The sequence below is a fragment of the Carettochelys insculpta genome, chromosome 20 (assembly GCF_033958435.1).
Source record: "Carettochelys insculpta isolate YL-2023 chromosome 20, ASM3395843v1, whole genome shotgun sequence".
Classification (NCBI taxonomy): domain Eukaryota; kingdom Metazoa; phylum Chordata; order Testudines; family Carettochelyidae; genus Carettochelys; species Carettochelys insculpta.
The window spans coordinates 15,610,962-15,638,662 of NC_134156.1; the positions used below are offsets into that span (position 1 = coordinate 15,610,962).

General features: G+C 46.4%; 1 protein-coding gene across 1 annotated transcript in view; it reads left to right on the top strand.

Moving 5' to 3' along the window:
• ANKFN1 (ankyrin repeat and fibronectin type III domain containing 1) overlaps window positions 1-27,701 on the top strand; it is a 135,658-nt gene that overhangs the window by 26,184 nt on the left and 81,773 nt on the right. Inside the window, exons 3-4 of the mRNA XM_075014759.1 lie at window positions 422-616; window positions 2,151-2,264. Of these exons, the coding sequence (XP_074870860.1) occupies window positions 422-616; window positions 2,151-2,264 (309 nt within the window). The remainder of the gene's footprint in view (window positions 1-421; window positions 617-2,150; window positions 2,265-27,701) is intronic.

Genomic DNA, 27,701 nt, shown 5'->3' on the forward strand with positions numbered 1-27,701 from the left:
CTTTTTCTTTTGACCTGTTGATATTTGTGAGTTTGATTCCTTTTGTCCATAGTCAAACACTGTTTTTTGATCATTAGAAGCGGTTCATCTTTTGCAATAATCCGCCAACCTGCAAAAAAAAGATGTAGGGTCATTTTGGTGTGTGTAAACTCTTTCAAGCATATGGTAAGTACTGTGAGATTAAACTTTTTCATGTGGCTAGTCTCATTTAAACAAGATGTCTCCACTGGTCTAAACTCACATAGCTCCATTGACTGTAATGGAGTAGTGCCGGTTTATGCCAGCTGGGCATAGTTTCATTGCAGTCCAGCCATTTGTAGGATGGAGAAGATTTTGCTTTAAGTGACTTGTGCTTGTGTAAGTGATGGCAGAATTTGATCGCTCCATCATGCAGTCACTTCTGTCTCCCTTTTCTTGGCAGTTGTTAATATAGAAAGCAGGTCAGTGCATCTGACCACGTTGATCCAGGAAGCCCAACAGCGGGTGAATGAGCTGTCTGTACAAGTGATGGGTGAAGGTCTTAGTATGGACAACACAGACAAAGAGAAGCAGCTAAAAGCCTGGGAGTGGAGATACAGGCTATACAAGCGCATGAAAGCAGGCTATGAGCATGCCAGTAAGTAGAACCAAGGTGGTTATAAGCATAAAAAGCAAATGCTTTAAATCAGGATCATTTGTCCTTGTGGAGCAATTCTGTCTGAACAAAGATGGTCTGATCACTACTCAGGCAACTGAAGTTTATATCTGGGATAACTGAGGCACAGAAGATAAGTGAAAAGGGAGTTGGTGCTAGAGTCTGAGAGGCCCAGTTATCCTAACAATTGCATGTGTGTCTCATACAGAAAGGTAGTTGTGTGTTCAAAACAGTTCAGATAGTCAGACCCAAAAGTTCCTGATACAACATCTAATTCCTTATTCAGCACCTTATTAGCATTTGCACACTTCTGGCCACGGAGCTCCGAAAGCACCGCTTTTGAATGTGCGTGGCTCAGCATGGCTACATGGAGGTCTTTTTCAAAAGGACCCCACACATTTCAAAATCCCCTTTTTCCTAGCAGCCGGAAGCATGCAAATATTAATGAGTCTCTGAATATTCAGTTCAGAGTCTCATTAGTATTCTTCCATTTGGCCATTAGCATGGCCATTTCAAAGTTGTGGCCAAGTGTGGCCACAGCCTCATTGTTAAATAATCATTGCTGCCGCTAACATCTCCAGAACCATCTATCTAAACCTCTCTTTGCAAATAAGCCACTTTATCTAAAGGACACTATACACCAAGAATAGTGCTCTAATGTATTTGTGGTATTAGCCAAACACCACAAATATCACAGTAATGGTAATTACTTGCGGTGACGAAATTGCAGATATATTAGGCCGCATCCATACATGGTGCCAGCTGGGGGATCTTCATTAAATTCAGCAAAGTCACATGGTGAGAATATGGCCCATCAGCCATCAAGTGTTATGTTACATGATAAGAGTTTACTTACAGGCCTTATCCTAAATCAGGTCATCTACACCCAACGTGACCTCAGAATCATTTGCAAGTTCAAAGGGTTTGCCAGTTTTTCCTACAAACAATAGATAAATAATTTAATTTCTGACTGACTTACTCTTTGAACTAATCTATATGCCCAAAAGAGACTTCAAGCCATAACACAGTTTAGAATGACAGTGGTGAAACATACCAAGTAGCTGTTACAATTTTGGTGATTTCTAAATCAGAATAATTTAAAATATGTTTCTCTGTCTTTTGATACATTTGAATCTGTTAGGGAAATCTTGACGATTTAATTAGTTCTTTCTAGGATTTTTTTGTCCCTTTTCTTTCCTCCCATCCACCTCCAAAAGATTTATAGATGCTTTCCATTGACATAATTAACATAATTCTGTTTTATTGGGTTCCATACATACAGGAAGATATTTTTTAACCTAAAGGAGCTGAAAACCATGATCGAAACAAATGGTGTCTGCAGGATATTGTTAGTTGGGGCACTAATTAAAATGTTCAAAAGGCTGGGAACACAAACACTTACGAACCAAAGCTCACAATTGCTGGGTGGTTTTCAGTGGGTTCTTTGAAGACACACAAACATTGTTTGAATAGGATTTGTTGTGCTATGGACCTGATGTTTTTTCTTCTCTCCCAGGAGCCCCTGAGGCGCCAACCAATGTCTGTCTCTCAGTAACAAGCAGTACATCACTCACTGTCACCTTCCAAGAACCTCTTAGCGTCAACTCGGCTGTAGTGACCAAATATAAAGGTACTGGATTTGGACATGGTTCATTTACCTTTCTTAAGAATGCACAGGAACATTAGGGCTATGAAAGCCTCATTTGGCTGGAAATATTTCATTGGTTATCTGTGCACACAGGCGGATTTTATGGGTAGGGTTCCCTAATGAGATGGTCAGACAAAAAGACAGTTCACCCAAGCCATTATCCATGGTGCCTTGAAGGTAGCTTGACTCATTGTGGTCAGAACATGGGATGAGCCAGCTAGAAAACATCAGCTAGCCTCTGGGACCTGTGGGCTTCTTAACAACCCTGTGGATCCCTGCCCATGCCAAAGCCATGCTGCCATCCCATAAAGGAATGCCTCTGGAAGCTGAAGCTGCTGGCTGTGGCTTCCCACAACCCAACTAATTAGCTTTTCCAGTACCACCACATCATTCTTGGAAGAGTATCACATTAAGGGTGGCACCAGCTCCAGTCCTTAAAGTAGAATGAACAGAGAAAATACCTTTCTCTGAACAGGCCTGCTAAACGTGCTGAGCGTAGACAGCACATGTGCATTGTTATAATGAACATTAAACACAGTTCATGAGGTTGTGGAGGGGGATTGGAGTATTTAAACAACTTCTGTTTTTTAAGCAAATCAAATCTATTTTGTAAAGCTGTCGTATTCAGGTGAAACTTTCACCCTGAGTAATGTAGAAAGGAAAGGCATCATTTTTTTATTTGCTGGGATATGAAGCCCGTTCTAATTCCAGCCAGATTAGTCCTGTACACGTACACTAATTACTCTGGTAACGGTAACTCTCTACAATTCCATGGGGTCCTTTCATGTGAAGATCTGAAAGCTATATGTAAACAATCGAGCCTCAGTTAATTAAGCCTGACCCACACATTCAGGCTGTGTCTAATTCTACATCTACGTTCAAATTTAACACCTAAATAAGTGGCCTGGTTTCAAAAGTGCTGAGTAACCAGGACTCACATGAACTTCAAAATTCATTGTCTGTGCTGTGTCCGGACACCCAAAGTGGACCCAAACCTGCAGGTTTTAGCGGAGAGCTAAATCACCCATGTTGCACCTCCGCAAAAACAATTTACTGATTTAGGACCCTAGACCCAAAATGATTTAGGGGCCTTCGACTGACTCAGGTACCTAAATAATTCAGGTGTTTCTGAAAATTTAACCTAATAGGGCGGAGGACTAGCGAATCTTGTGCAAGTCATAACTTCACAATAAATTCACAAATGCAATTGATTTTTAAATATTTCTTTTCCAAAGGATTTATGATGTTTCCCTGCACACAGTTGTTTAATCTGAATCTGTTTTGTAGCCTCTATCCTCTTTTTGGCAGGTATGAAAGTAACAAAACTTTTGCCCAATTTTGACTTAACTTTCCTAGATCTGTCTACTTTGCTTTCTAGTCTCTATGTGCTTTCAGCAGTTCATACTGCTGACTGCTTTATGCTTATCAGAATGGCTATGAATGCTCCTAATTTTAAACACTTTATCCCAGGACACTTGCTTACTTAGGTTAGATGAAAAGAAAGAGTGTTGGTGGGTCCTGCTGGTGACTTGTGGGAATTAATTCAGGACAATGTGTGGATTTGTTTATTACGCTGCAGAAAAAAAATTCTGTGTGTTAAAATTAATTTTTCAAAAGATCACTCATGAATAGAATCTGTGTAGAGATCCTGTTCCTGTAAAAATGGTTTGCTAATATTAATTGAGGATCTTTTTGCCAAAAGCATAAGCCCCAGTTCAGCAAACCAGCTAAGCACAAGCTTAAGTGCTTGTCTGATTTGGGGCCATAAATAACACATCACTCTTCATTTTTAAGAAAGAAGGAATTGGGAGATCGACCTTTGTTGCCAAAGTAGTACTTTCTACAAATCTATAAATGATCTTATCAATGGATCTATGTATTATTTTGAATATGTATCAAGAGTAAAGCTGCTTCAGGTACTTAGTATTTGACAAGCAGACAATGTGCCTTTCATATCATCTCTTTTGAAAAGTTTCATATGTGGCTTGAACAAGCATAGTGGAATAATTTTTTTCTCACGTGCCCCTTTGTTCGAGGGAATTCAGAAACATGTATTAGCACGTTATGGCTATGTCTAAACAACAGCACTAGTTCAAAATAATCCATTTTGGAACAGCTATTCTGAAATTGCTTATTTCGAAATAACACAAAAATGTTCTTTCCGAAGTAAATCAAAATAATGCTGCGCACCTTTCGAAAATGCTCTTCCAATCCTGTTTCAGGAAGAATGCCTGTAGATGCTCTGCAGGGTCCTTCTTTCGGAAGAGTAATCCTCATGGCACCTGATTTTTTCATCCCTGGCACATTCTTTTGAAAGAGCAGTGCGGACGCTCTCTATTGAAAGAGCAGATCACTCTTCAGAGCCACTTTTTTGTGTGTGGGGGCACTCTTTCGAAAGAAGTTCTTTTGGAAGAGATCTTCTGGAAGAGCGTCTTTGAAAATATCTCTGTAGTGTACACATAGTGTACGAAAGGGTGAGTTGAGGATCAGACAGCTAGCAAAGGAGAAGCGAGACCACAGAAAGCACAGCAAGGACCTGCCAGACACCCATTACATATGCAACAGATGCAGCAAGAACTGTCACTCTCGTGTGGGTCTTCACAGGCACAGCCGACACTGCAAATGAGGATGCCAAACGGAACTGCAAAGGGCACGTTTCATAGTCTACGTAGACTGAAGGATGCTACTACTACTAGTGTACACGTAGCCAATGAATTTCATGAAATTTGAAATAACGCGCCTGCTATTTTGAATTTATTTCAAAATAGTATGTGTGTAGTGTAAATGCTCGCAAAGTTATTTCGGAATAATAGCTATTGTTCTGAAATAACTTTGCTGTGTAGACATAGCCTATGGTGAATCCTGTGTGTAGGGCTTTTCTTCATATATATATCTTCCACATAATAAAGAATAGTGACATTTTGCACTCACTCATTAACTTATAAAACCACTTTACTTCCTTTAAGAGATTTAATGTAAGTACCCAGGCTGTGTCTACACCAGGAAGCCCTTTCGAAAGCAAAACCCAAAGGAGGGCCCCTTTCGAAAGAACCCGTGATGTGTCCACACACACAAAGCACTCTTTCGAAATTATTTTCACAAGATCATGGTGCAGCTTTCGAAACTGCTCTTCCCTTCCCATCTCAAAAGCCCCGCCTTTGGAAACCCTCTTTCGAAAGAGGGCCAGTGTAGATGCTCCACAGACCGCTCTTCTGAAAGAGCAGACCTCCATGGCGCCAGTCAGCCGGCACACACAGGTGCTCTTGCCAGCACATGAAGGGCTCTGTGGCCGGTGCGTCTGGCCACATTTAAAGGCGCACCAGCTCAGAAGCCCCAAGCAGGAAGCTGAGAACATCCTGGCTGCAGGCACCGCACAAGCCTGCAGCAGTATGGCCTCACAGTGAGGTATCCCACTGGCCCCATGGCGACACCCCAAGACCTCCATGGCCCCCTTCCAATCCACCCGAGGAATCCCCAGAGGGTAGCCAGGGGCCAAAAAAACTGGCCCCCTCCTGGAGCAAGGGGGAGATAAAAGACTTGTTGGGGCTCTGTGGGGAGGAGGAGGTGCTCCTCTACACCACTGGCCAGCACAGGAATGCTGCAGCCTTTGTTTGGCTGTCGGATGGCCTGAAGACCTGGGGCCACTGCCACCTGCTCTGCCAACCAAGTACAGTCAAAAGTGAAAGAGCTGCACCAGGCATACGTCCGGGCTTGGGACACCGCTGGCTGCTCAGGGGCAGCACCCACTGGCTGCCCCCACAACAAAGCCCTCGTCTGCTGTTGGTGCCAAGGGATGCGGCCAAGCCAGAGGCTGTGGTGGACACGGCAGTGCTGGAGGCAGAAGCCCAGCTAGTGCCAAGGGAGCAGGTGGGACCCTCGGGCATGGACCATGACTGGGAGCAGGACTTGTACTCAGACTGGGCAGGGGCCCTGGTCATCAAGATCCCATCCGGCTCCTCCAGCAGGGACCCTTCCACCCGGGCCACCCCCGAAGTTCTCAAGGGACCATCAGGTACGTGACTGGTGAATTGGACACCCAGGGCCAGAAGGTGGGGGGGCCACCTGTCACAGCTGGTAGTGGGCCAGCCACCCAGCCACCTGCCCCATCGCGACACGTTCCATCCAGCCATGTCCCACAGGGTGGCCCAAGCATGGCACTCAGCACCCTGCACAGTGGACAGCACCACAACACGCAAGCATATGGAGGGGGCCTGGGAACCTACCCATGCGGGGACCCCCAGGTACCCAGGATCCCCCAGGGCCCACTGGCTGCCGGCAGGGGAGCTGACCACAGAGGGTGGGGGCCATGGCCCCTGGGGTCAGAGCAAGGGTCTGACAAGTCACCCCCATCCCTCTTGTCTCCACAGCACCACTGACTGGGCAAGGACACCACCACCCTGAGCGCCAAGGGGGCTGGGCTGTCAGGCTGCCCACTGCCCATGTGTGGAGGCCATGCCGCTGCCGCCACAAGGACAATGAGGAGGAGGCTGCCTCCCAGACAACAGTGATATGGGAGCAGACGGCTGTGCTCTGGAGATGGCCCAACCTGAAGGAGGCGGACTTGGGGGTGGTGGCGTGCGGCCTGGGGTGAGGTCGCCAGGGCCTCGTGGGCCCTCACCCAGCTGTCCCGTGGCATCCACCCCTGCCACGTGCTGCCACCTCCCACACCACATCCCTGCTGTCCCCCTACTGCCAGCACCCTTGCGGCCCCTGACCTTGCCACCCTCCTTCCACCCAGTGTCCCATCAGCTGCCCTGCTGGAGCTGGCATAGCTTCTCCTGACCAGGACAGACCATGCTGTGCTGCCCCGCCCGCCCACCCCTGGCACCCAGGCTGTAGTCGCCACACCCCCAGCATGCCCCTGCCTCCCTGTGGTCCTGTCCCCATCCCAGTCCCACCAGGGCTTCCAGACCTGGGGCAGTAGGGCTCCTCATGGTCGCCATGGGTCATGGCCACCACCACCACCACCACAGAGGACTAAGGCCCACCCACTCCAGGTTCTGCTGTCCCCACCTCCCTCTCATGCTCCATATATAATCCCCCCCATTCACCCCTGCATAGAAACCTACCACACCCCATTTTTATCATTAGTTTTGGACAGTTCATTTTACCTTTTAACATGTTTATTTGCAAACACCCCCATGTTCTGTGTGATAGGCGGAGGAGGGGAGGAATGTGCATGTGGTGGGGGGGTGGTGAGGAGTGCATGGATGGGGGCAGTGACGGAGCACGTGTGGAGGGCCATGGTGGAGAGTGCTGGCAGGGGGAGGCTCATTGAGGCCCCTCAGTGAAGGCCACCCTGAGGGCCTCCCTCACCCGCGCACCATCCTGGTTTTCCAGGTGGCACAGGGCATGCGGGGTTTGCTTGTACCCGGGCGCTGCCTCGGCGACGCACCATGGGATGTAGCGTTCCTGCTTGTTCTCCATAATATTGTGGAGAGCGCAGCACATGGCCACCACTGCTTGCACGTTCCTGAGACTGACCTCCAGCCTTGTGAGGAGGCAGCGGAAGTGCCCTTGAGCTGGCTGAAAGCCCGCTCCACTGTACCTCGGGCCCAATTCAGGCGCTCATTGAAGCACTCCTGGGTGGGATCGATCTGTCCCGTGTTGGGACACATGAGCCATGGGTGGAGGGGGTAAGCGGCATCAGCTGCTATGCATGGGGGCATGGTGGTGTCCCTGACAGGAAGGTTGCGCTGGAGCACACAGGTCCTGCAGTCTGTGACCCAGCCCGGAGTTCCAGGAGATCCGGGCTTCATGGGCCCACCCAGACCACCCCAGGCAGATGTTCAGGAAGCGGCCCTGGGCATCCACGAGGTCCTGGAGGACCACAGAGTGGTACTCCTTTCTATTAACATAATGGCCTGCGCTGTGGTCTGGGGCCCGGATGGGGATGTGGGTCCCATCCAGGGCCCCGAAGCAGCTAGGGAAGCCCAGGCTGGTGTCGGGGTCCGTAAGGTGGACAACACTCCTCAGGAGGATGGCATTGCTCTCTCGGACAACCTGTGTGGGACAGAAGGCACGCACACCATGATTATGTGTCAGGGTGCCCCTCCCCATCCCCTCCTGGGGCCCCTCCCTGGACCCCTTCCCTATCTCCGATGGTCGCCCTTTCCTGGGGGCTCCCCTCCCCCTCCGGGGTGGGTGTGTGACTGCAGATGCACGAACCTCATGCAGGACAGCCCCAGCAGTGGGCCTTGCCCACCCCAAACTGATGGCCAACTGAGCAGTGGCTGTCTGGGGTGGCCAGCTTCTAGACAGTGATCGCCACACATTTCTCCAGGGGGAGTGCCGGCCTCATCTGCGTGTCCTGATGACAAAAGACTGGGGCCAGCCAGTGGCACAACTCTAAGAAGGTCTTCTTCCTCATGAGGAGGTTCTGGAGCCACTGCTAATCATCCCACTTCCACATGAACGCCCAATCCCACCACTCGGCACTGGTGGGGTGGCACCACATGCGCCGGATGGCACGAGGGATGGGGGGGCACGCAGTGCCTCCTGGCAACGGCCTGCAGGACCTGGGTGGGGGGGTCAGCCTCCAGAGGAGGAGGAGGGCTGCAGTGAGGATTGTGGTCAGCAGCCTGACCATGTTGCTGCTGGTGTCCTCTGGGAGCTGGATGGCATCCATGGGTGCCCCTGGGATGCTTTGGTATCTCCAGGCATGGGGTCTGCACTACCATCTCTGCCAGAGTGACTCTCAGCATGTGCAGGCCAGGGGTGTTTGGGAGGGGCCCTTTAAGGGAGCAGCTGGCTGCGGAGCCCAGAAGGGCTTGTCTGCCATGCGACCCTATCTGCGGCGTTTCCTGCCTTGTTCTTTCAAAAGGGCTCCCAGGCTGTGTGGACGCTCCCTTTTGAAAGAACGGATCAGTGGATTGATCCCCTTTTGGGTGCGTCCACGCTCTTTGAAAATCCAGTCTTTCGAAAGGCACCTTCTGGAAGCTTGTCTTTCAAAAGCTCCCTGTCGTGTAGACACAGCCCCAGGGTGTTAACTGGGGGCCCAGTTCAGTTCCAGTTCTGTGTCTGCATTCTGCCAAGCCATGTTTCAAAGAAGCTGAGGTATTCTTTGCTTCCTGCCCTGGACTGCCATTTAATGTTACTGCCACCATCCTAATGGCTCCGTTAGCTTCCCTCCAGAGAAGCCCACCTTGTGTCCGTGTCTGAAATGAAATAATTCCTGTGTATATAGAAGCTCAGTAAAGTGTTTAGAGGCTTGAGACAGACATGATTTAAATCATTAATAGTAATAATTGGAACAGTCTTCTCCAACCTACTGAGAAATATTCATACCTGTCCCAGAATGACCCCACCCCAGTAAAAAGGTATAAAGTATTACATTATGTCATCAGGAAAAATCTATGATTGACGCATCATGCCCGGAGATCAAACTTTGCACCTCAACTTGCAAACACATGGACTTGCCTACACTTTGCACTGGTAAAAAGCCTTAACATAAATGTGCTGTACTGATACTAAAAAGTGAACTGCACCAGTAACGTTTACCCCAGCTTGGAGTGACTCACATTTAGGTCAGTTATTTGGATACTGCGTCAGTATGTCTACATTGGAGCTGGATCAGACCCAGTATTCCCACACCGTGCATATTCGTAAGATATGAAAATATTTCCCCACTCTGAATCAGGATGAAAACATTAAAGTATTGGAAATTTTCACCAACTTAAAATATGTGAAAAAAAATGTTCCAAGTAAACTGAAATGTTTCACTTCGACCTCTGCCATTTATTTTTTTTAATCTAATTACTTTGCATTTGTAAATCAAAATGTTTTGAACTAGAAAACTGGTCTTTTTCTTTTAGAAAATGTCAAAACATGAAAAAAAAGTAAAAAAAAAATATTGGAACAGCAACACCAGCATAGACAAGACCTTATTTCTCAGTGTTGTCCCACTGAGCCTGGAATTAGGACATTTAAGAACGGTTGTCTTTAACAAGTAACCCTTTTAGTAGATGTCACCAGTCTCTCTCCTCCTACCTACACATACTAGTTTAGTGAAATGGAAATCACTTTTCAGCATCATTACCCAAAGATAATGGTAAAAATTACTGTGAAATTCAAAATCTGCACTGGAGGAAAAGTGTTCAGACTGGAAAAAAAGCTACTTCTCCTTACTATTAGCGTGCTTTTAAATCTGATTTTCCACCCCCAGGATAGATGTAATTTAAGGCACACAAAATCTCTTCTTTGTATGTATCTTCTGTAGATATGCTTGAAAATCCCTGGGCATCAAGGTAAAAAGGAGAGCATGGGCTTTTCTACACTAACCCCCTCCTTCAATGGGAGCATGTCAACAAGCCCAGTCGGTGTATAGCAATGAGGTGGTGCACTGCATATGCTGACTTTGAACTGCCGTCAAGAAGCAGCTACAGGCACTTCGAAGTACCTGCGCAATTTTGAAATGCCCTTACTCCCAAAATGTTTGCATGGGTACTTCAAAGTGCCACAGCTACACTGCTTGCCGGCGCTTTGAGGTTAGCAATGTTGAAGTTCACAAGGTGAGAATTATGCGAATGAGGTGCTGCATATGCAGTGCAGCACCTCATTGCTATTCACTGATGAGGCTCGTTTACATACCCTCTTCAAAGGAGGGGGTTAGTGTAGATAAGCCCCCTGTGTAACATCTGAAGATAACCACTGAATGAAAAATTGCCATGGAATACAGTCTTAATTTATACCTCTGCATTTCCCGTATCTAAATTTTTAAGCAAACCCATCTTAGAAAAATGCATTTTCTTTTGAGGAAAAATATGAAGCAGCTCATTTGTTTGAGTCTGATTATTTAGCTAATGGACCTGAAAAGTTCAAGTCTTAGGCTCTAGTAGGAAGCAGAGAAATGCTGAGCCTCCCTTTAACTGAGGCGTTTGAGCTGTATGAAACTTCTGTGTGACCCTTGATCCCCAAGCCAATATGACAAGCTTTGTGAGTTATTTTTCCAGTAGCAGTATTTGCCTTTATAAAGGCCTTATAGGTTGAACCTCTCTAGTCCAACGCTCTTGGGACCTAACCGGTGCTCAATGATAGAATTTGCCAGACCACAGGACGTCAATATTGTCTAGCACATTACCACCACTTCCACAGCTTACTGGGCTCTTAGAAGACATTTGGGGTAAATTACAGCTAATAAGAACAAGAACACTGAGATCCAGGACTGGTGGCTGTAAACAAACTTTATGGAACGGTAGGAAACTTTGCCACACCCATGATACGTGGTCATTAGTCTGACTAAAATCGTGCTGGATTACGGACTTTGCTGGACAAGAGATTTCCAGATTAGAAAGGTTCAACCTGTACAAAATTCTCTCGGTGGGTTTTGAAGTAGCTTCCTAGTCTGACGCTGAGTTGAAGGGATGATGATTTGTCTGTACCACCTGATCCCCTTGTTATTTTCATCTTTTGATTTTTACAAATTTTACGCATTTTTGTTTGTTAATATTCCCCCACCCCTACTACTTCCTAGGATTTCTGCCTGGTAGGAAGTATGTTTTACTTTTATCTCAATTTTGTAGCCTTAAAGAAAAAATCAAGTAATCATGTTAGAGCAAGGTGAGATGGAGCAAGGAGAAAGCAACTATTGCTTGCTCAATTTTTGACCAAAAAATTGTTCCATGCCTCCTTTCCTCCAGGGCAATTTGTGGTTCACCTCAAACATTTTTGCATTAGTATAATTTTCTTTAATTACCTCTAAGTCACTGGTTCAGCCCAGGTCAGAAGTGAAGTGGCCAAAACTTGTTACCATCTGGTGCCTGGGTTTGGTGTTGTGTGAATTGAGTTTACAGGGCTCAGCCCTGCTCCCAGAGAAATGGGTGTCAATGTTATCAGTACAGTTGGCACAATCTGGCACCTTCCTTGGAAGTCTCAGCAGAGGGAACTGCATTGTAAACCTCAGGCATGGGACCTGAGCCTGTGAACTTGGGGTGTCCAAGCCCACACCTACGAGTTCATACTGCATTTTATGCACAGGTGCAGAGCTGGCTCAGCTGGTGGGCAGGGCCCAAGGCAGCAAGCTGACAGTGGGGCCTGGCCAGTGGCCTTTGGACGCTATAGTCAATTGGGGTGCAGGACCCAAGGTAACACTCTGCTTGCCTTGTCCTAAGGCTGGGCCTGCACAGGTGCTCTAACTCATCTCTGTGGATTGAGCTGCAGCCACACTGCGAAATGACAGAGCTTGCACTGAGTCACACTGGGACTTGGCTCTGAGCTACCCATGTACAGCAGAGCAGACAGACTCACCAAGGTGGATGAGGGCCATCTTGGTGCTCTCAGATGGTGCAGGGCCTCGGGCAGAAGAAGTGGAGCTGGGGCTAACTTCCCCCCAGGCAGCCCTCAGTGCTGCAAAGAGCCCACAGTGGGGGGCCTCTGGTGGCAATTTAAAGGCCCTGAGGCTCCAGCCTCCACCACTGCCACAGTAGCAGGCGGGGGGGTGTCTGGGAGCCAGGACCTGGGACTTGTTCTCCTCATTGCCCTCCATCGGCAGACTTGCACCAGTAGTGGGTTCCTAGGCCCTGTAAATCCTTGCTGATCCCATCAGACTGATTTGTGTGTGGACAGATGAGTGGTTTGGGCTCAAACCTGGATCAGCTCTTGGGCTTAGTGTGCAGTATGGATAGACTATATAATTTATATAATATATTTATTATTACAGGATATAATTTATTCCTGTAACTAATCCAGACTCCTTTTGACTTACATGGGTCTATGCGCACTCATGCACGCACGCACACACACAAAACCTCCCTCTCACTTTTCCTCTTGTTATATAGTGTACACAGATGTGCGTCACCCAGCACACTTACACAAACAGGTTTTGTAAGGCTATCGGCATAATTAGCGTGTGTGCACGTTTTTACATGTCACGCACACAGCTTTTTTCTATGTCTCTCGTGAGCAATCTTTCACACTGAACATTATCATTCAGAATTAAACAGAAGACACATGCACCCTTCAGCTGCTTTTGACTTGGATGGGAGTGAATGGGGCTGACATAAACTCCTAGGGTTTGTTTACACTGCAGAACCAGACAAGTAGAGCTCTAGTTACTATGCTAAAAATAGCAGTGTAGACCTTACACCTCTGCTGGACACTCAGGCTAGACCCCTGGGCTCATCCAGCAGACTGGAAGAACTTGAGCGAATACCCAAGCTGCAGTGTCCACACCATTATTTTTAGCACACTAATCTGAGCCTCTGTCTTTCCAAGGTGAGCACCCACTGCCTATTGCAGTGCAGCCATGCCCATAGGATTCAGCCCTTACTAAGAAATGTTATGCTGTAACATTAATTTCTAATGAATCTTTTAGCAAGTGCTGCAGGAAAGCCAACATCACAACTGGAGTCTAACCACAACTGGATGATACTATATATCCAACCTGGTCTTTACATTGTGTTTATCAACATTTCTAAGTATTTCTGTACATTTTTAAAACTTTCCTTCTGTCTGCAAATCAATCCATTCTGCATCAAAAATGAAAGAGAATACATTTCTTTGTAGCATGTTCCAGTTTATCCTGCAGAATAGGTGGGGTGTGGTATTTTATTTTTACCGTAGTTCATGTATGGCATTTTATTAGGTCTCTGGGGCACTTTATTTGCATGTTACATTTCAGGAGCTAACAAGACTGAGCAACTTGATTTCTATTTCTGTGCCCAGCACGTATAGAAATGCATAGATGTTAAAACAAACCTTTCTATTTCAAAGTCCTCTCAGCCTTTGTAGTATGCTTTGGACTTAAAAGAAATGTTGAACTTTGGGACTAGTTTAAAAATACCAGTGATAGATACAGCAACTTCCTGCAATAGTCTGGACAGCTTGCTGAACTACATTTTTTTTTTTTGGAGTTCATTATATTAGAAGAGTGGCAGTCTATGTAGTTTGAGTATCGGCCTGTTAAATGTGGGGGTGTGATTTCAAGCCTTGAGGGGGCCAGGTAGCATTCTAGGCCAGATATTCTTTAAAAATCTGTCAGAGATAGTGATAGGTGCTTCTGTGAGTTCAGGGGACTGGACTCAATGACCTCTGAAGGTCCCTTACAGCTCTATGAGATAGGTATATCTCCATATACTGTGAGATTGTTTATAATGTGTCTGCGGGGAGACAGGATTCAAGTAAAACCTAGGACTGGTATGAGCATCAAAGAACTATTTGGGTATGTTTACCCAGCAGCCTTGTTTCTAAGCAAGCTGTTCTGGAAGAGCTATTCCAAAATAGCCTATAGCTACCCACACAAAATGCATTTAGAAATATCACTTTGCTATTGCAAAACACAGCATGTACACACATAGAGCCTATTTCAAAATACAGCCATAGGACATGCTATGGCTTATTTTGAAATAGGCTCTATTCCCCGGCCGTGTCTACACTACAGCAATCTTTTGAAATATGATCTTCCAGAAGATCTTCTTTTGAAAGAGTGCATCCACACACAAAAAAGTGAGCCAAAAAATGGATCCACTCTTTCGACAGAGCGCATCCACACAGCTCCCGTTCTTTCGAAAGAACGGGCCAGGGACTGAAATATCCGGCAGCATGAGGGATCCTATTTTGAAAAAAGGGTCTGCAGACCATCTACACGTGCTTTTTTTCAAAAGAAGCTTTTGAAAGGAGACACCCTTCCTGATCCAGGAGCCAAAGAGGACTTCCAGAAGAAGAGCCGCATTCTTTCGATTTGGGGTTGAAAGAGCATATGTTGTGTGTGGATGCTCTGCGTGTTCTTTCAAAAAAGGGCCTGATTTTCCAAAAGAATTTGCTAGTGTAGATGCAGCCTCTGTCTTACCAGCCCCTATCTGGGAATTGTTATTTTGAAATAGACGCTATTCTTCATAGAATGAGGTTTATGTGTTGTGAAATAGGCGATCGAATGCTGGGAAGTCCAAGAACATGATAGATATGATTTTGATAACAAGAAGATGGGTAACATCAGTACAGCAGTGCTGAACTTTCCAAGGAGTGGATATAGACTCAGACCAAAGTCTACTGATTGCAAACATTAAGATGGAATTCAAGAGAAAGTGTAGGACACATTTTAAGAAAAGAAGAGATGTGGCAAGGTTAGGTGAGAAAGAAATAGGGAACGTGTGCATAGCAGTGCCCAAAAAGATTAGGAATGTGGTCCCAGAGAAAGACCTAGATAAGAGAGTCGAAGAGATAGCCACGGTGATAGAAGAGGCAATTGAGAAGACTGTTCCAGAAGAAGAGAAGATCAATAAGGAGTGGACTATGCAGGAGACACTGAAGTTGGTCCAAGAGCAGAGAGCGCTGAAGATCAGAAGGGATGTTTCTGAGAGAGCAGAACAGCAATATAGGGTGAAAAGCAACAAGGTAAGGAATGTGGCCATAAAGGATAAGGCAAAATGGCTAGAAGAGCAATGTGAAGATATAGAGAGGTATTACAGCAAGTGTAAGACCAGAAAGGTGTAAAAAAATATTAGAAATATTAATAGAAAGTGGCAGCCAAAGCAGATGGCGATCAAAGACGAGAACAACAAGGTGCTCATGAACAAGGAGAAGATTGTGCAGTGGTGGATGAGATATTGCACCAATCTATACAAAGCACAATTGGACCTGAGTGTCTCAGAAAGACTGATCAAAGAACTAAAAGAGATATCTCTGCTGAGCATCAAGAGAAAGACCAATACTTTGAAGGAGGAATTAGAAAGAGCAGTGAAACAACTAAAGAACAACAAGAGCCCTGGAAATGATAAGATCACAGGAGAGATGATTAAATATGGTGGAGAAAATATAATTCAGGAAATATACCAACTATGTAATATAGTGTGGAAAGAAGGGAAAGGCCCCTAAGGAATGGACAAGATCCATACTAGTGACAACCCAGAAGAAAGGAAGTGCATTGGAGTGCAAGAACTACAGAACAATTACCCTAACGAGTCATCTAGGCAAGGTGCTGATGATGATACTGACGGACAGACTCAGATCACAGACAGAAGAACATCTAGCAGACAAGGAAGCAGGGTTCAGGAAAGATAGAAGTACCCTACAGCAGATATTGGCGTGAAGACTGATAAAGGAGAAAGCTCAATGAAAGAACAAGAACATCTATACTTACTTTGTCGACTTTCAGAAGGCATTTGACAGTATAGATCAGAAAGTGGCTTGGGCGGTGTGGATAGCAAACTGATACAGTTGTTGAAGGATATCAACGACAATGCAGAGGCAGTGGTGAGAATGTGAGGAGAGTTCGGAAGTTGGTTTAGAATGAGTAGATGTACGAGACAAGGAGAGCCGATATCACTGAATATCTTCATCACGCATCTAGAGAGCACGATGGACAAGATCAAGGAAGAAGTAGAACGGATATCTGTGTACAGGAATTAACAACATGAGGTTTGTGTATGATATACTTGTCATTGAGGAAGATGAAGAGAAGCTAACAAGAAAGTTGCAGGTGCTAAACGAGGAACAGAAGTATTACGGACTGATAATGAACATTGGTAAAACAAAAACAATGGCATTTGGAGATAAAGCAATAGATGGGGTTGAATTAGAGAATGTGAAGAAGTTCATGAACCTGGGGAGCAACATAACATATGATCTAGACCGTAAGAAGGAAATAGCGACTTGGAATAGTGAAAGCAAGAGCGAGTGTGAAGACAATGGATAAGATCTGGAAACGCAGAATTATTAGCTTAGAAATAAAGCTGAGTGTCTTGAAAACGTGTGTATTCAGCAGCATTTACGGATGTGAAACATGGGTGATAAGGAAAGATTCAAAGAGAAGAATATTGGCATTCGAGGGGAGTTATTATAGAAAGATCCTGAGAATAGGATAGATGCAGAAAGTCACCAATGAGGAATTATATCAGAGGATACAGCCAAAAGAGAATCTATTGCAGATTATAGCTGCGTCTACACGTGCACGCTACTTCGAAGTAGCGGCACCAACTTCGAAATAGCGCCCGTCGCGTCTACATGCGTCGGGCGCTATTTCGAAGTTAACTTCGACGTTAGGCGGCGAGACGTCGAAGTCGCTAACCTCATGAGGAGATAGGAATAGCGCCCTACTTCGACGTTCAACGTCGAAGTAGGGACCATGTAGACGATCCGCGTCCCGCAACGTCGAAATTGCTGGGTCCTCCATGGTGGCCATCAGCTGGGGGGTTGAGAGATGCTCTCTCTCCAGCCCCTGCGGGGCTCTATGGTCACCGTGGGCAGCAGCCCTTAGCCCAGGGCTCTTGGCTGCTTCTGTGGCAGCTGGGGATCTATGCTGCAGGCACAGGGTCTGCAACCAGTTGTCAGCTCTGTGGATCTTGTGTTGTTTAGTGCAACTGTGTCTGGGAGGGGCCCTTTAAGGGAGCGGCTTGCTGTTGAGTCCGCCCTGTGACCCTGTCTGCAGCTGTGCATGGCATCCCTATTTCGATGTGTGCTACTTTGGCGTGTAGACGTTCCCTTGCTGCGCCTATTTCGATGTTGGGCTGAGCAACGTCGAAGTTGAACATCGACGTTGCTGGCCCTGGAGGACGTGTAGACGTTATTCATCGAAATAGACTATTTCGATGTTGGCTGCACGTGTAGACGTAGCCTATATGACACAAATTACAGCTATTTGGGCATTTTTTGCAGAAAGAATGATGAACAAAAAATCAAGACCCTGGTATTCGGCAAAATGAATGGTTCAAATAGGAGAGGTAGACCCCTCAGAGAATGGGTAGATGATACAGTAGATTGGTACAGAGCTACCCTACAGAAAATAAGTCACTCTGCACTGGACAGGGAAAGATGAAAGGAAATAGTTAGAAAGGCATGAAACATCAATGGATGCTCAGCCCACAGTTGTTAATGATGATGATATTTTGAAATAAGCCAACCGCTATTTCAAAAATATTTTTTTATGTTTTGTAGACGCTAGGACCTACCCTCTAGACCTACCCTCTGACACAATGGACTGGGCAAGAATGACATTTTATGCTATGTGGCTTTTGCAGGAAATCTCAAGGGAGGAATATGCAAGTGTATCCCTTCAAGTTAGTTAGGATTCAGCTTTTTGGATTTTTCTCTGAGGAAAAAAACCTTTGTCTGGTTGCTACTTCTTCATGACTTTATAGTTTGAGCAAAGGCCCTGGCTACATAAGGGAAAGCCTGATCTATACACACGTCTGTTTGTTCTGATTGAAAGGTGTTATGAACCTTTGATCAAAGAAAACCCTCTGAGGAACTGGGGTAGGGTTTGAAGCATTGATTCCTACCACAGCTCTGGTTGGAATTCAGGGGCATGGGAAAGCGTATTAGCACATCTGTAGGTTCTTTCATGAGTTTGTATGCTTTCTCTGTAGTGCTTTCACCTTAAGAATTAATGTGCTTGCTTATCAAAAACCATGTTACCCAAGAACAGCAGCAATTACACTATTCATAACCTCTGAGAAGGCAAAGCAGGCCTTCTTAGCAAGTCTGACTTGTCTGGAAGCTCAGAGCATAGGCAGGGAGTTGGGCAGCCGTGTAAAATCCCAGTCAGAAAGGAGAAAAGTGTGGGTCTCAACCCAAGAATGGTGATAGCTGCGCACTGCGTATTATTGTTGGACCCAGAGAGGGAGTATACCAACAGTTATTACCCTAAATTGTGACAATATCCACTAGCAAGTGTTAAATATTCACGGAAGGTACAATTAACTGATGTTATTGAGCTGCCAAAAATGACTCAAGTCAATTATTCCAGTCTTCTGTTTTGGGTTATAAAATCCTGTGGCACAGCTAGTCAAGATGAATGGCAATGAGAAATCCAGAAACTTGGGGTCTGATCCTGTCCTTATTCTGGGTGACCAACGAGTACAGGATTATACTTTTCCCTGGCTGATTTTAGGATCTATTTCTTTACCTTTCAAATTTGCTTTGACTTAATAATAATTAATAATAAATACTTTGTTAGTACTTTGCATGTTGAAATCCCCCTTCAGGCATTAGCTGAATAATCCTCACATCACACTTTGGGTTTGGTGAATAAGATTCATCACTAGCTCGGAAATGGGAAATTGAGACAGAAAGATAATGTGATTTGCCCAAAGTTTTGCAATAAGTCAATGAAAGAGCCAAAATTGGAATGCAAGATGGCCTTGTTCAGAACCTCCTTGTCATTCCACCAGGGCACCTTGCCTATCAGGTGACCAAGGTGTGTCCTTTTAGAATAAATCCTGCCCTGTAGATGAAGTTAGAGCTCCCAACTCTCTAGGTTACCCATTGCAAGTTTTACAGGAACCAGAACCCTTCCCATTGCTAGAGGACGTTTATCAGGAAGCTCCTAAGGGGAAATTTCTGGAAATTCTCTTCTTTTCCTTGCAGGTCTTACTGCTCCAGAAGGTGATCTGACCCATGGCATACACAGATTCATGGACCCTGAAAAGCAGTGTGAAATCCACTTAGAAACATGTCAGTCTGACAATATTGCAGTCAGTTCAACTAAAATCCACAATGGTCCATAGAAATCTTTCCATGGTCTTCCATGTGTTTAGGATCAAGCCCTTAGATCTAGTACCAGTTCCTTGCCTGGCTGCAGTATCCAGTATTTTGTAAGGTACTGCGCCGTTTGGTATCTGTTTAAACTCATCTCTGTGGATCTTGAAGCATCCAGAAAACCTGTCTGCAGAACCAAGGACCTTACTATGCTAAAGTTGGGCCTTCCCTCTCACATGATCCCACCAACAGACAAATTACATTCAGCTACTCAGACCCACTGACAGCCATTCAGAGCCCCAGGGGATAGAAATCAGAGGACCTCCACCTCACACACATACACCTCTCATTAGCAGGGGTGCCCTCGGTCAGTCCATCCTCATCCCAAGTCTGCTCAGAGGAGCCCCAGGGCAGCCACACCACACCATCCCTGGACCCAACCTGCCTGCTTTGGTGGAAGCCACAGCAGCATCTCTTGATTGAAAGGCGCTTTTGATATATCCCATGCAGGTACTGGGATCCAAGTCATGCGGCATATCTCCTAATGATCTGGAAACTCTAGTTCAGGACAGATTGTCCTGGTGGCAAACCACTGTCCAGGGTCTTAATTGCTTTGAGAGTCAGCATGTCCAGGCACCACAGGAAAAGTGTAGGATCCAAAAAGAACATACAATACCTGCAGCTGGTGAATTTTTATGTGACACCTGTAACTGGCTCTGCCGATCAAGGATTGATTTAGTCACTCACCAACAGTGTCATAGAAGACGACATCCGTCGATCGAAGGTTTGGTCCAAGCGGAAGACTGGGATCCAATAACCCCACCCCAAAACTTGCATGGGACCTATCAAAAGTGAAGCATCTGTGAATCAATAAACACTTTCTCCAGACTACAGGCAGAGCTGCCACAGAAGTGGCCCAGGGCAATTGTCCCCTTTTCCCTATACCCTCATCAGTGGGTCAAGAACTACCCCATTTGCAAGTCCTTCCAAGCTTATGTTCTTTTCTATCCCTGTGCCTGGATCATGTGTCCTCTATGAAGAAAGTCCCATGCTCAAAGTGATGCAAGTGCAAGAAGCAGCAAAGGCTTTGTTTGCTTTATCTTCACTGAGAGCTCTGCTTCTATCTCTAAAGCTCCTCCTCTTCTTTCTTCACCTCAAAGCTGGCACTTTTGTTGGTGAAAGTAAAATTTCACAGCTTAGACAGCCCCCATGCTGAGCGGAGAATTTCTTTGATCCCTGACCACTATCTACTGGCATTTTTAAAAGAATGTAGGGATTAACTGAGAAAAAATGAAGCCCTAAATATAAGTAACCAATGCCCTGTACAAATAAGACTCTTTTAAATTTAATTTTTCTAACACTGCCTCACTAAAAGAACAATGCTGCCTTCAAACAATTTTACTTGAGGCGTGTGTGTGTGTTTTGTTTGCTGTTAAATATTCTAACATTTGAATCAAAAACAAGTAATCTTGCTGCACCTTGACGCTAACACACAGTTTGGAGCCTGAAATGGTTCTGTTTTTCTAAGACATGTTGCCTTTTGGCTGGAATCGCACATATGCTAAGGCTCCTTGTAAGTTACATGTGATAAGATGCCCCAATCTCTTCCCCCTCCCTTGCTCTTTAGACAATTGGGATGAAGATACTGAGTATCTATTGGGGAAAGTGGAATTGTGTATGACTCTTGCAAGGGAGGGGGAAGGCATGCCATGCTTTGAATGAAAAAAGATCTGAAGAAACTTAAGCATCTGAGATTGTCCACAGCTGGAGAAAGGACACTGGAGGAGGCTATGGCTACACTACCCCAGGTCAATCTTCAGGGGTTTGATTTCAAGCTCCTGGTAGGGACATGCAAAATCACCTATCGGGGGTTGACATTTGACCCCTGTACTCATCCCGTCAACTGTCCTCAGTGAGGACAACCAGGGAAGTCGATATCAGAAAGCTCATCACCTAATAAATTATTTTGTTAGTCTTTAAAGCGCTACTGAACTGCTTTTTTGTTTTGATTTGAGATAAGCTGATTCTAGCTATGCAGTTGCCATAGCTAGAATTGTGTATATGCAATCAACTTACTTTCCTAGTGTAGACCAAGCCTGGATGGAGTGGACCAGTGCAGTGAGGTGGTACAAAGAATTCTCTCTCTTGGATGAATCTTCATGAGCTTAAGGTTGCGCTGATCATCAGATCTGGGGTCAGGAAGGAATTCACCCACTCCCCCAGTCGGGTTGACAGGGACCTTGTGTATATGTGGGAGGGAATTTTCACATTTTGTCCACAGCATGGGACATGGATCCCTTGCCTGGATCATCTGGATATTTCTCACATACTCAGTTGCATCATGTTGCAAATGCCTCTAGTATGAACGCACACTGCTCCATTCTGTCCTCTGCCTGTGACACACAATAGTTCAGTTCCCAACGGCTGTAGTACTATGGTCGGGCTTCCCAACATAAATCAAATCTTTGCCTCTAATTAAACCGCAGATCAACAAGGTGAGTAATGTAAGTGTGAGTGAGGAAGCAAATACCAAGAGAAGTGACCAGTTCTACTGTGGCTTGTGCTTTGTTTATTCTGGGAAAGCTGCCCCTTCCAGGAACAAATCAATGATTGGGGCGGCAGAGAGGTTGCGTGACCGTCACTGTATCTTTTGTCTGTCTGGTGAATTGCCCTGCATTCTGTGATCACCCCCCCCAAAAAGGGAGTGGTAGGGGAGAAACAGGTGACAAGAAGCCAATACCTTGTTCTAAAACGTAAAGCAGACAAATAGGGTGTTTTATTGAAAAAAAAAATCTTGGCTAAAAGTAGGTTACATAACTTAAGCCAGTGTAAAATTATGTGCCAGCAATTTACATGAGTTTTATGTAACTGTTTATACTGCTGTTTATTTAAAAATTACTACTTATCTTGGCAACCGCAGCTCCACATAGTGCATTTGCTAGCTCTGGAATACAGGGCACCTTCATTAAAAACATATATTAGATACAAAAAAATGCTGCTCTGACATAACATTAAGTGTCAGATAGAAACCCGCAACAGCAAGGACATTCAGTGTTCAAGACAAAGCAGGCCTTTTGGGTGTTGAGACCAGGACTGGAGCATGCTCCATCCTTAATTCACCCGGCAGCACTAAGGTATCCTACAGCTTAGCTTCTGCAGGCCATAAGACCAGCTCTTGTTCTTCGTGAGCTCTTATAAAGGACTGTCTTCATCCATAGAGCTTTAGGCCTCTGCTTTTGTGGGTTCAAGTCAGACCCATCCCACTTCCAAAGTGCTGAGGGTAGGTGGTCTTTTGTTCTTTCCTTAAGCCCCATCATGTAGCTCAGAGCTTGAATTTTGCCAGTCTTTGAAAACATGCCATTTCACATTTTCTTTTATGTTTTCAATCTCCCCCTCCATAACCAACATTAAAAAAGTGTCAAGTGTTTATATAGGACCTACGCAAAAGCAATATTTAGCGTCCTCTTGCTGCTTCTGTGGGTACATTTTTAAGTAACAGAGGGTGTGCCCCAAGTCTGTGCAGCCATCTTTGAAAATGGTGGTGCACAAACCAACTAAGCCATGAAACATACAGTAAAGAAATTAATATTTGTGAAATGGAAAAAGAGGCAAAATTGGTAGAAAAATAACTTTATCCTCAAAGCTGAAGAAAGAAACAGGGAAGCATTAGGTGCTAGGAGAAAGTGAATGGTCAGCCTCAGTTAAACAAAACAGTAGCGTCACCTGCATGGGACAGTTCCACAGATAGCACCACTTCTTAGCTTGGCCTTATAAAGCATTGCAGGATTATTACATTATTGTCACACACTTCTAAGCATTGACCAATTTGTTACTGCCCTGTCTTGCAGCTCAGACTAGATGGTATCTTGTAATGCTGGCTTCTCTCTCTCACTGGCCCAAGTGAGTTGCAACTTCAGTTGCAAATTGTATCCAGAAAACTGCAATAGCCATAAGGCCATGTCATACCTCCATGGTCTAAGACTGTGTCTATACTAGACATAGTGGTCAATCGCCAACTGTGTAGCTAAAATTGACTTATTAGTGGCCGACTGCTACAGCTGTCTACATGAAAGAAGGTCGACAGGAGCATTCCTTAATCGTCACCACTCATGAGGAGTTCCAGGGTCAACTTTGACCCCTGAAAGCGCTGTTTTCACATGCACAAAAGAAAACCATGGAAGTTCAACCGTGAGTGGATCAATCTTCCACAGCAGTGTGGCTGTAGGCTCTGGTTCTTGGTCTAAGCCTTACCAGCGTAAACCCTGCCTTGCACTAGAGGAGCACGTCTGCATGAGGGGTTTGCAATGTGCATCAGTAAAGGTTTTTCTAATTCAGACGAAGCCAGCTGAGGCATTCAAGCCAACAGTCTTTCGATTTAATCAGGAGGGGCCTACTTGGCCCTCAGCTCTCGAAATTGCCTTTTTGCCTTGGTTCATCATATCACGGCCTCATTGTGCTCCATCATCCAAGTTGTCTCTGAGGCTCCATTGCCCAATATCCCAGTACAAAATGAACATTATGCCCTGCAAATTCTGATTTGGTAGTGTTTTGTCTTCCCTTTGCACTGGTGTGAATAGATTCGTAATGTACAGGTCAATCCATGGTGAATTAAGCACAGATGGGATGACTGAACCAGGGGAAGAAAAGTGTACACACAGCAGCATTATTTTGAAATAACCTATTCCAGAATAGCTTATTTTGAAATAACGCTGCTACACAGAGGCTGTGTCTACACTAGACCCCTCCTTCCCCTTTCACTAGACCCCTTCCTTTCAGAGGAAGCATGTTAATGAGGCAGTTCGGAAGATGCTCATGAGGCGCTGACATGAATATGTGGTGCCTCATTAGCATAATGGCAGCCGCGTGCACTTTGAAAGTGCCACTTTTGGAATGCACACCGCCTATGTAGATGGGGGACCTTTCGAAAAGACCCCCCGATTTCAAAAGCCCCTTCTTCCTAAAACCAAATAGGCACTTTCAAATTGCACCTCGTTAGCATCCTCCAAACTGCTTCATCAACATACCCCCTCTGAAAGGAGGGGGCTAGTGTAGACACTAGCATTTCATATGCATTTCAAGGTAGCCTTAGCTATTTCAAAATACAGTGCCTACATGCATGCAGCCTATTTTCAAGTAGAGCTACTGGGTGCAGTATGGCTTATTTCGAAATAAGCTCTATTCCTTGTCTTAACAACACCTATTTTGAAAAATATATTTCAAAGTAGGTGCTATTTCTCATGCAATGAGGTTTATCAATTTTGAAATAAGCCAACCACTATTTAGAAATTATTTTGAAATAGCCATTGCAATTTACAGAGAGTAGGCTAATTATTTCTAAATTAAAATACCAACAAAGGCCTGACAACTTGGCTATTAACTTGGGTTAACAGCTCAAGTTGAACCCCAGATAATGCCACAGAATTTCACTTTAGATGCTAACCTGAATTAAAAGCTGAGCTACCATGTCCTGACTCAGGTTAAGACTCAGGTTAAACTCAGGTTAAGAACACACTTTTTTTTTTTTTGCATGCTATGTGAATAAGAGAAACAGAATTGAAAAGAAGAGTTTGAAGCACGATGATGGGGAAGTGCCTGACTGAACAGAAGTCTCAAATAAGACCCATAAGTCATAGGGTACATCTGCTGTACCCAGGAGAGTTACCCAGTGAGGGTCGATCTTCTGGGGTTTAATTTCATGCACCTACTGGGGATGCACGAAGTCAAATTATCAGCAGTCAACAGTTGACCCCTGGACTCCTCAATCTTGTGAGGAGTAAAGGAGGTTGATGGGAGAGTTTCTCCTGTGAACTTCCCTCAGTGAAGACAGCCAGATAAGTCACTCATAGATAATGTTGATTCCAGCTACTCAATTGTGGTAGCTGGAACTGAGTATCTACAATTGACTTTAAGGTCTAGTGTAGACCGAGTCTTAGCCACAGAAGATCGACCCACTCAGGGGTTTGGTTTTGTTTCACAGTGCTATCTGGGGTCAAAGGTGACCCCGGAACTCCTATGCACGTGGCGAGGATTAAGGAAGGTCAATGGGAGAACACACTGACCTTCTTCTGTGTAGACAGCCATAGCAGTCAACTGCTGATAAGTCAATTTTAGCTAACCAATAGCATAGCTGAAGTTGCATAACAGCAGTGGACTGCTGTGTCTAGTGTAGACATAGCCTTTCCCTCTGGAGTCTATAGCTACGTCTACACGTGTATGCTACATCGATGTAGCGACATCGAAATAAGCTATTTCGATGAATAGCATCTATACGTCCTCCAGAGCTGGTGCCGTCGATGTTGAACATTGACGTTGGGCAGCACCACATCGAAGTAGGCGCTGCAGGGGAGCGTCTACACGCCAAAGCAGCACACATTGAAATAAGGGTGCCAGGAACAGCTGCAGACAGGGTCACAGGGCAGACTAGCACTTCCGGGGCAACAGCTAGCCGCTCCCTTAAAGGGCCCCTCCCAGACACACTCAGCCTGCACAGCACCCGGTCTGCAGAGCCACAGGCACGCACACCCATCGAAGCAGTATGGACCCCCAGCAGCAGCAGCAGAAGCAGCAACAGCAGCAGCAGCCAGAGGTCCACACAGCCGCCCCTGCAGGAGCAGTGCTCGCCCTGCTTAATGCTATGCAGGAGGCAGCTGACCACCTTTTATTCACAGAAGAGGAGCTGCCCCCAGGGGAGGAGGAAGCAGCCCCAGACCCTGCTGTCTTCCGCCCCACCCCCCCACCGCACACACCGCCAGCTGTGGAGCTACCCCACGAGCACCGACTGGTGGGAGTGGCTGGTGCTCGACGAGTGGGACAACGAGCGCTGGCTCCAGAACTTTTGCATGAGCTGGCAGACATTCCTGGAGCTCTGCCAGTGGCTCACCCCCGCACTGAGGCACCAGGACACCTTCATGCGGCGTGCCCTCAGTGTCAAGAAAAGGATCGGCATCGCTGTCTGGAAGCTGGCCACTCCGGACAGCTACCGATCCGTGGGGCAGCAGTTTGGCGTGGGCAAGGCCACCGTCGGGGCTGTCCTCATGGAGGTAAGAGGACCCACGGCGGGGGAGCCCTGCGGGGAGGGCAGCCCTGGTGGTGGAGGGAGCCCTGGGGGGGAGGGCAGCCCTGGGGGTGGAGGGAGCCTTGCGGGGGGGAGGCCCAGACACACCCTGCACACCCCTCACTGGTGCTCTCCCATGTCCTTCCCCTGCAGGTAGTCCGCACCATCAATGCCCTGCTCCTCCACAGGCTTGTGCGGCTTGGGGACCCCAATGCCGCCATCGCGGGGTTTGCCAGCCTGGGCTTCCCAAATTGCTTTGGGGCTCTGGATGGGACCCATATCCCCATCCGTGCCCCAGAGCACAGTGGAGGACGCTTCCTGAACAGGAAAGGCTACCATTCGGTGGTCCTCCAGGCCTTGGTGGGCAGCCGGGGCCACTTCCTGGACATTTATGTTGGGTGGCCTGGCAGCACCCACGACGCCCGGGTGTTTAGGAATTCGGGCCTGTGCTGCCGGCTGGAGGTGGGGACCTCCATCCCCCAGCAGGAGATCCCTGTGGGGGACACCACCATGCCCCTCTGCGTCGTTGCGGACGCGGCATACCCCCTCCGGCCCTGGCTCATGCACCCTTACACAGGCCATCTCTCAGCCAACCAGGAGCACTTCAACACGTGCTTGAACCATGCGCACCAGGTAGTTGAGCGCACTTTTGGCTGCCTCAAAGGGCGCTGGAGGTGTGTCCTCACCTGCCTTGTTGCAGGCCCCACCAACATCCCCCAGATTGTGGGCGTGTGCAGCGCACTCCACAACCTGGTGGAGAGCAAGGGGGAGGCCTTCTTTCAGGGCTGGGCTGTGGAGGCTGGCAGGGCTGACATGCAGCCACCCGCTGCCCCCAGTTGCCAGGTGGACCCCGAGGGGATCCGGGTCTGGGATGCCCTGCGGCCCATTTCGACCAGGCCGTGGGGTAAACACTGACAGGCCCCCCACTGCACCCCCCCCATCCTCCACAACACTCC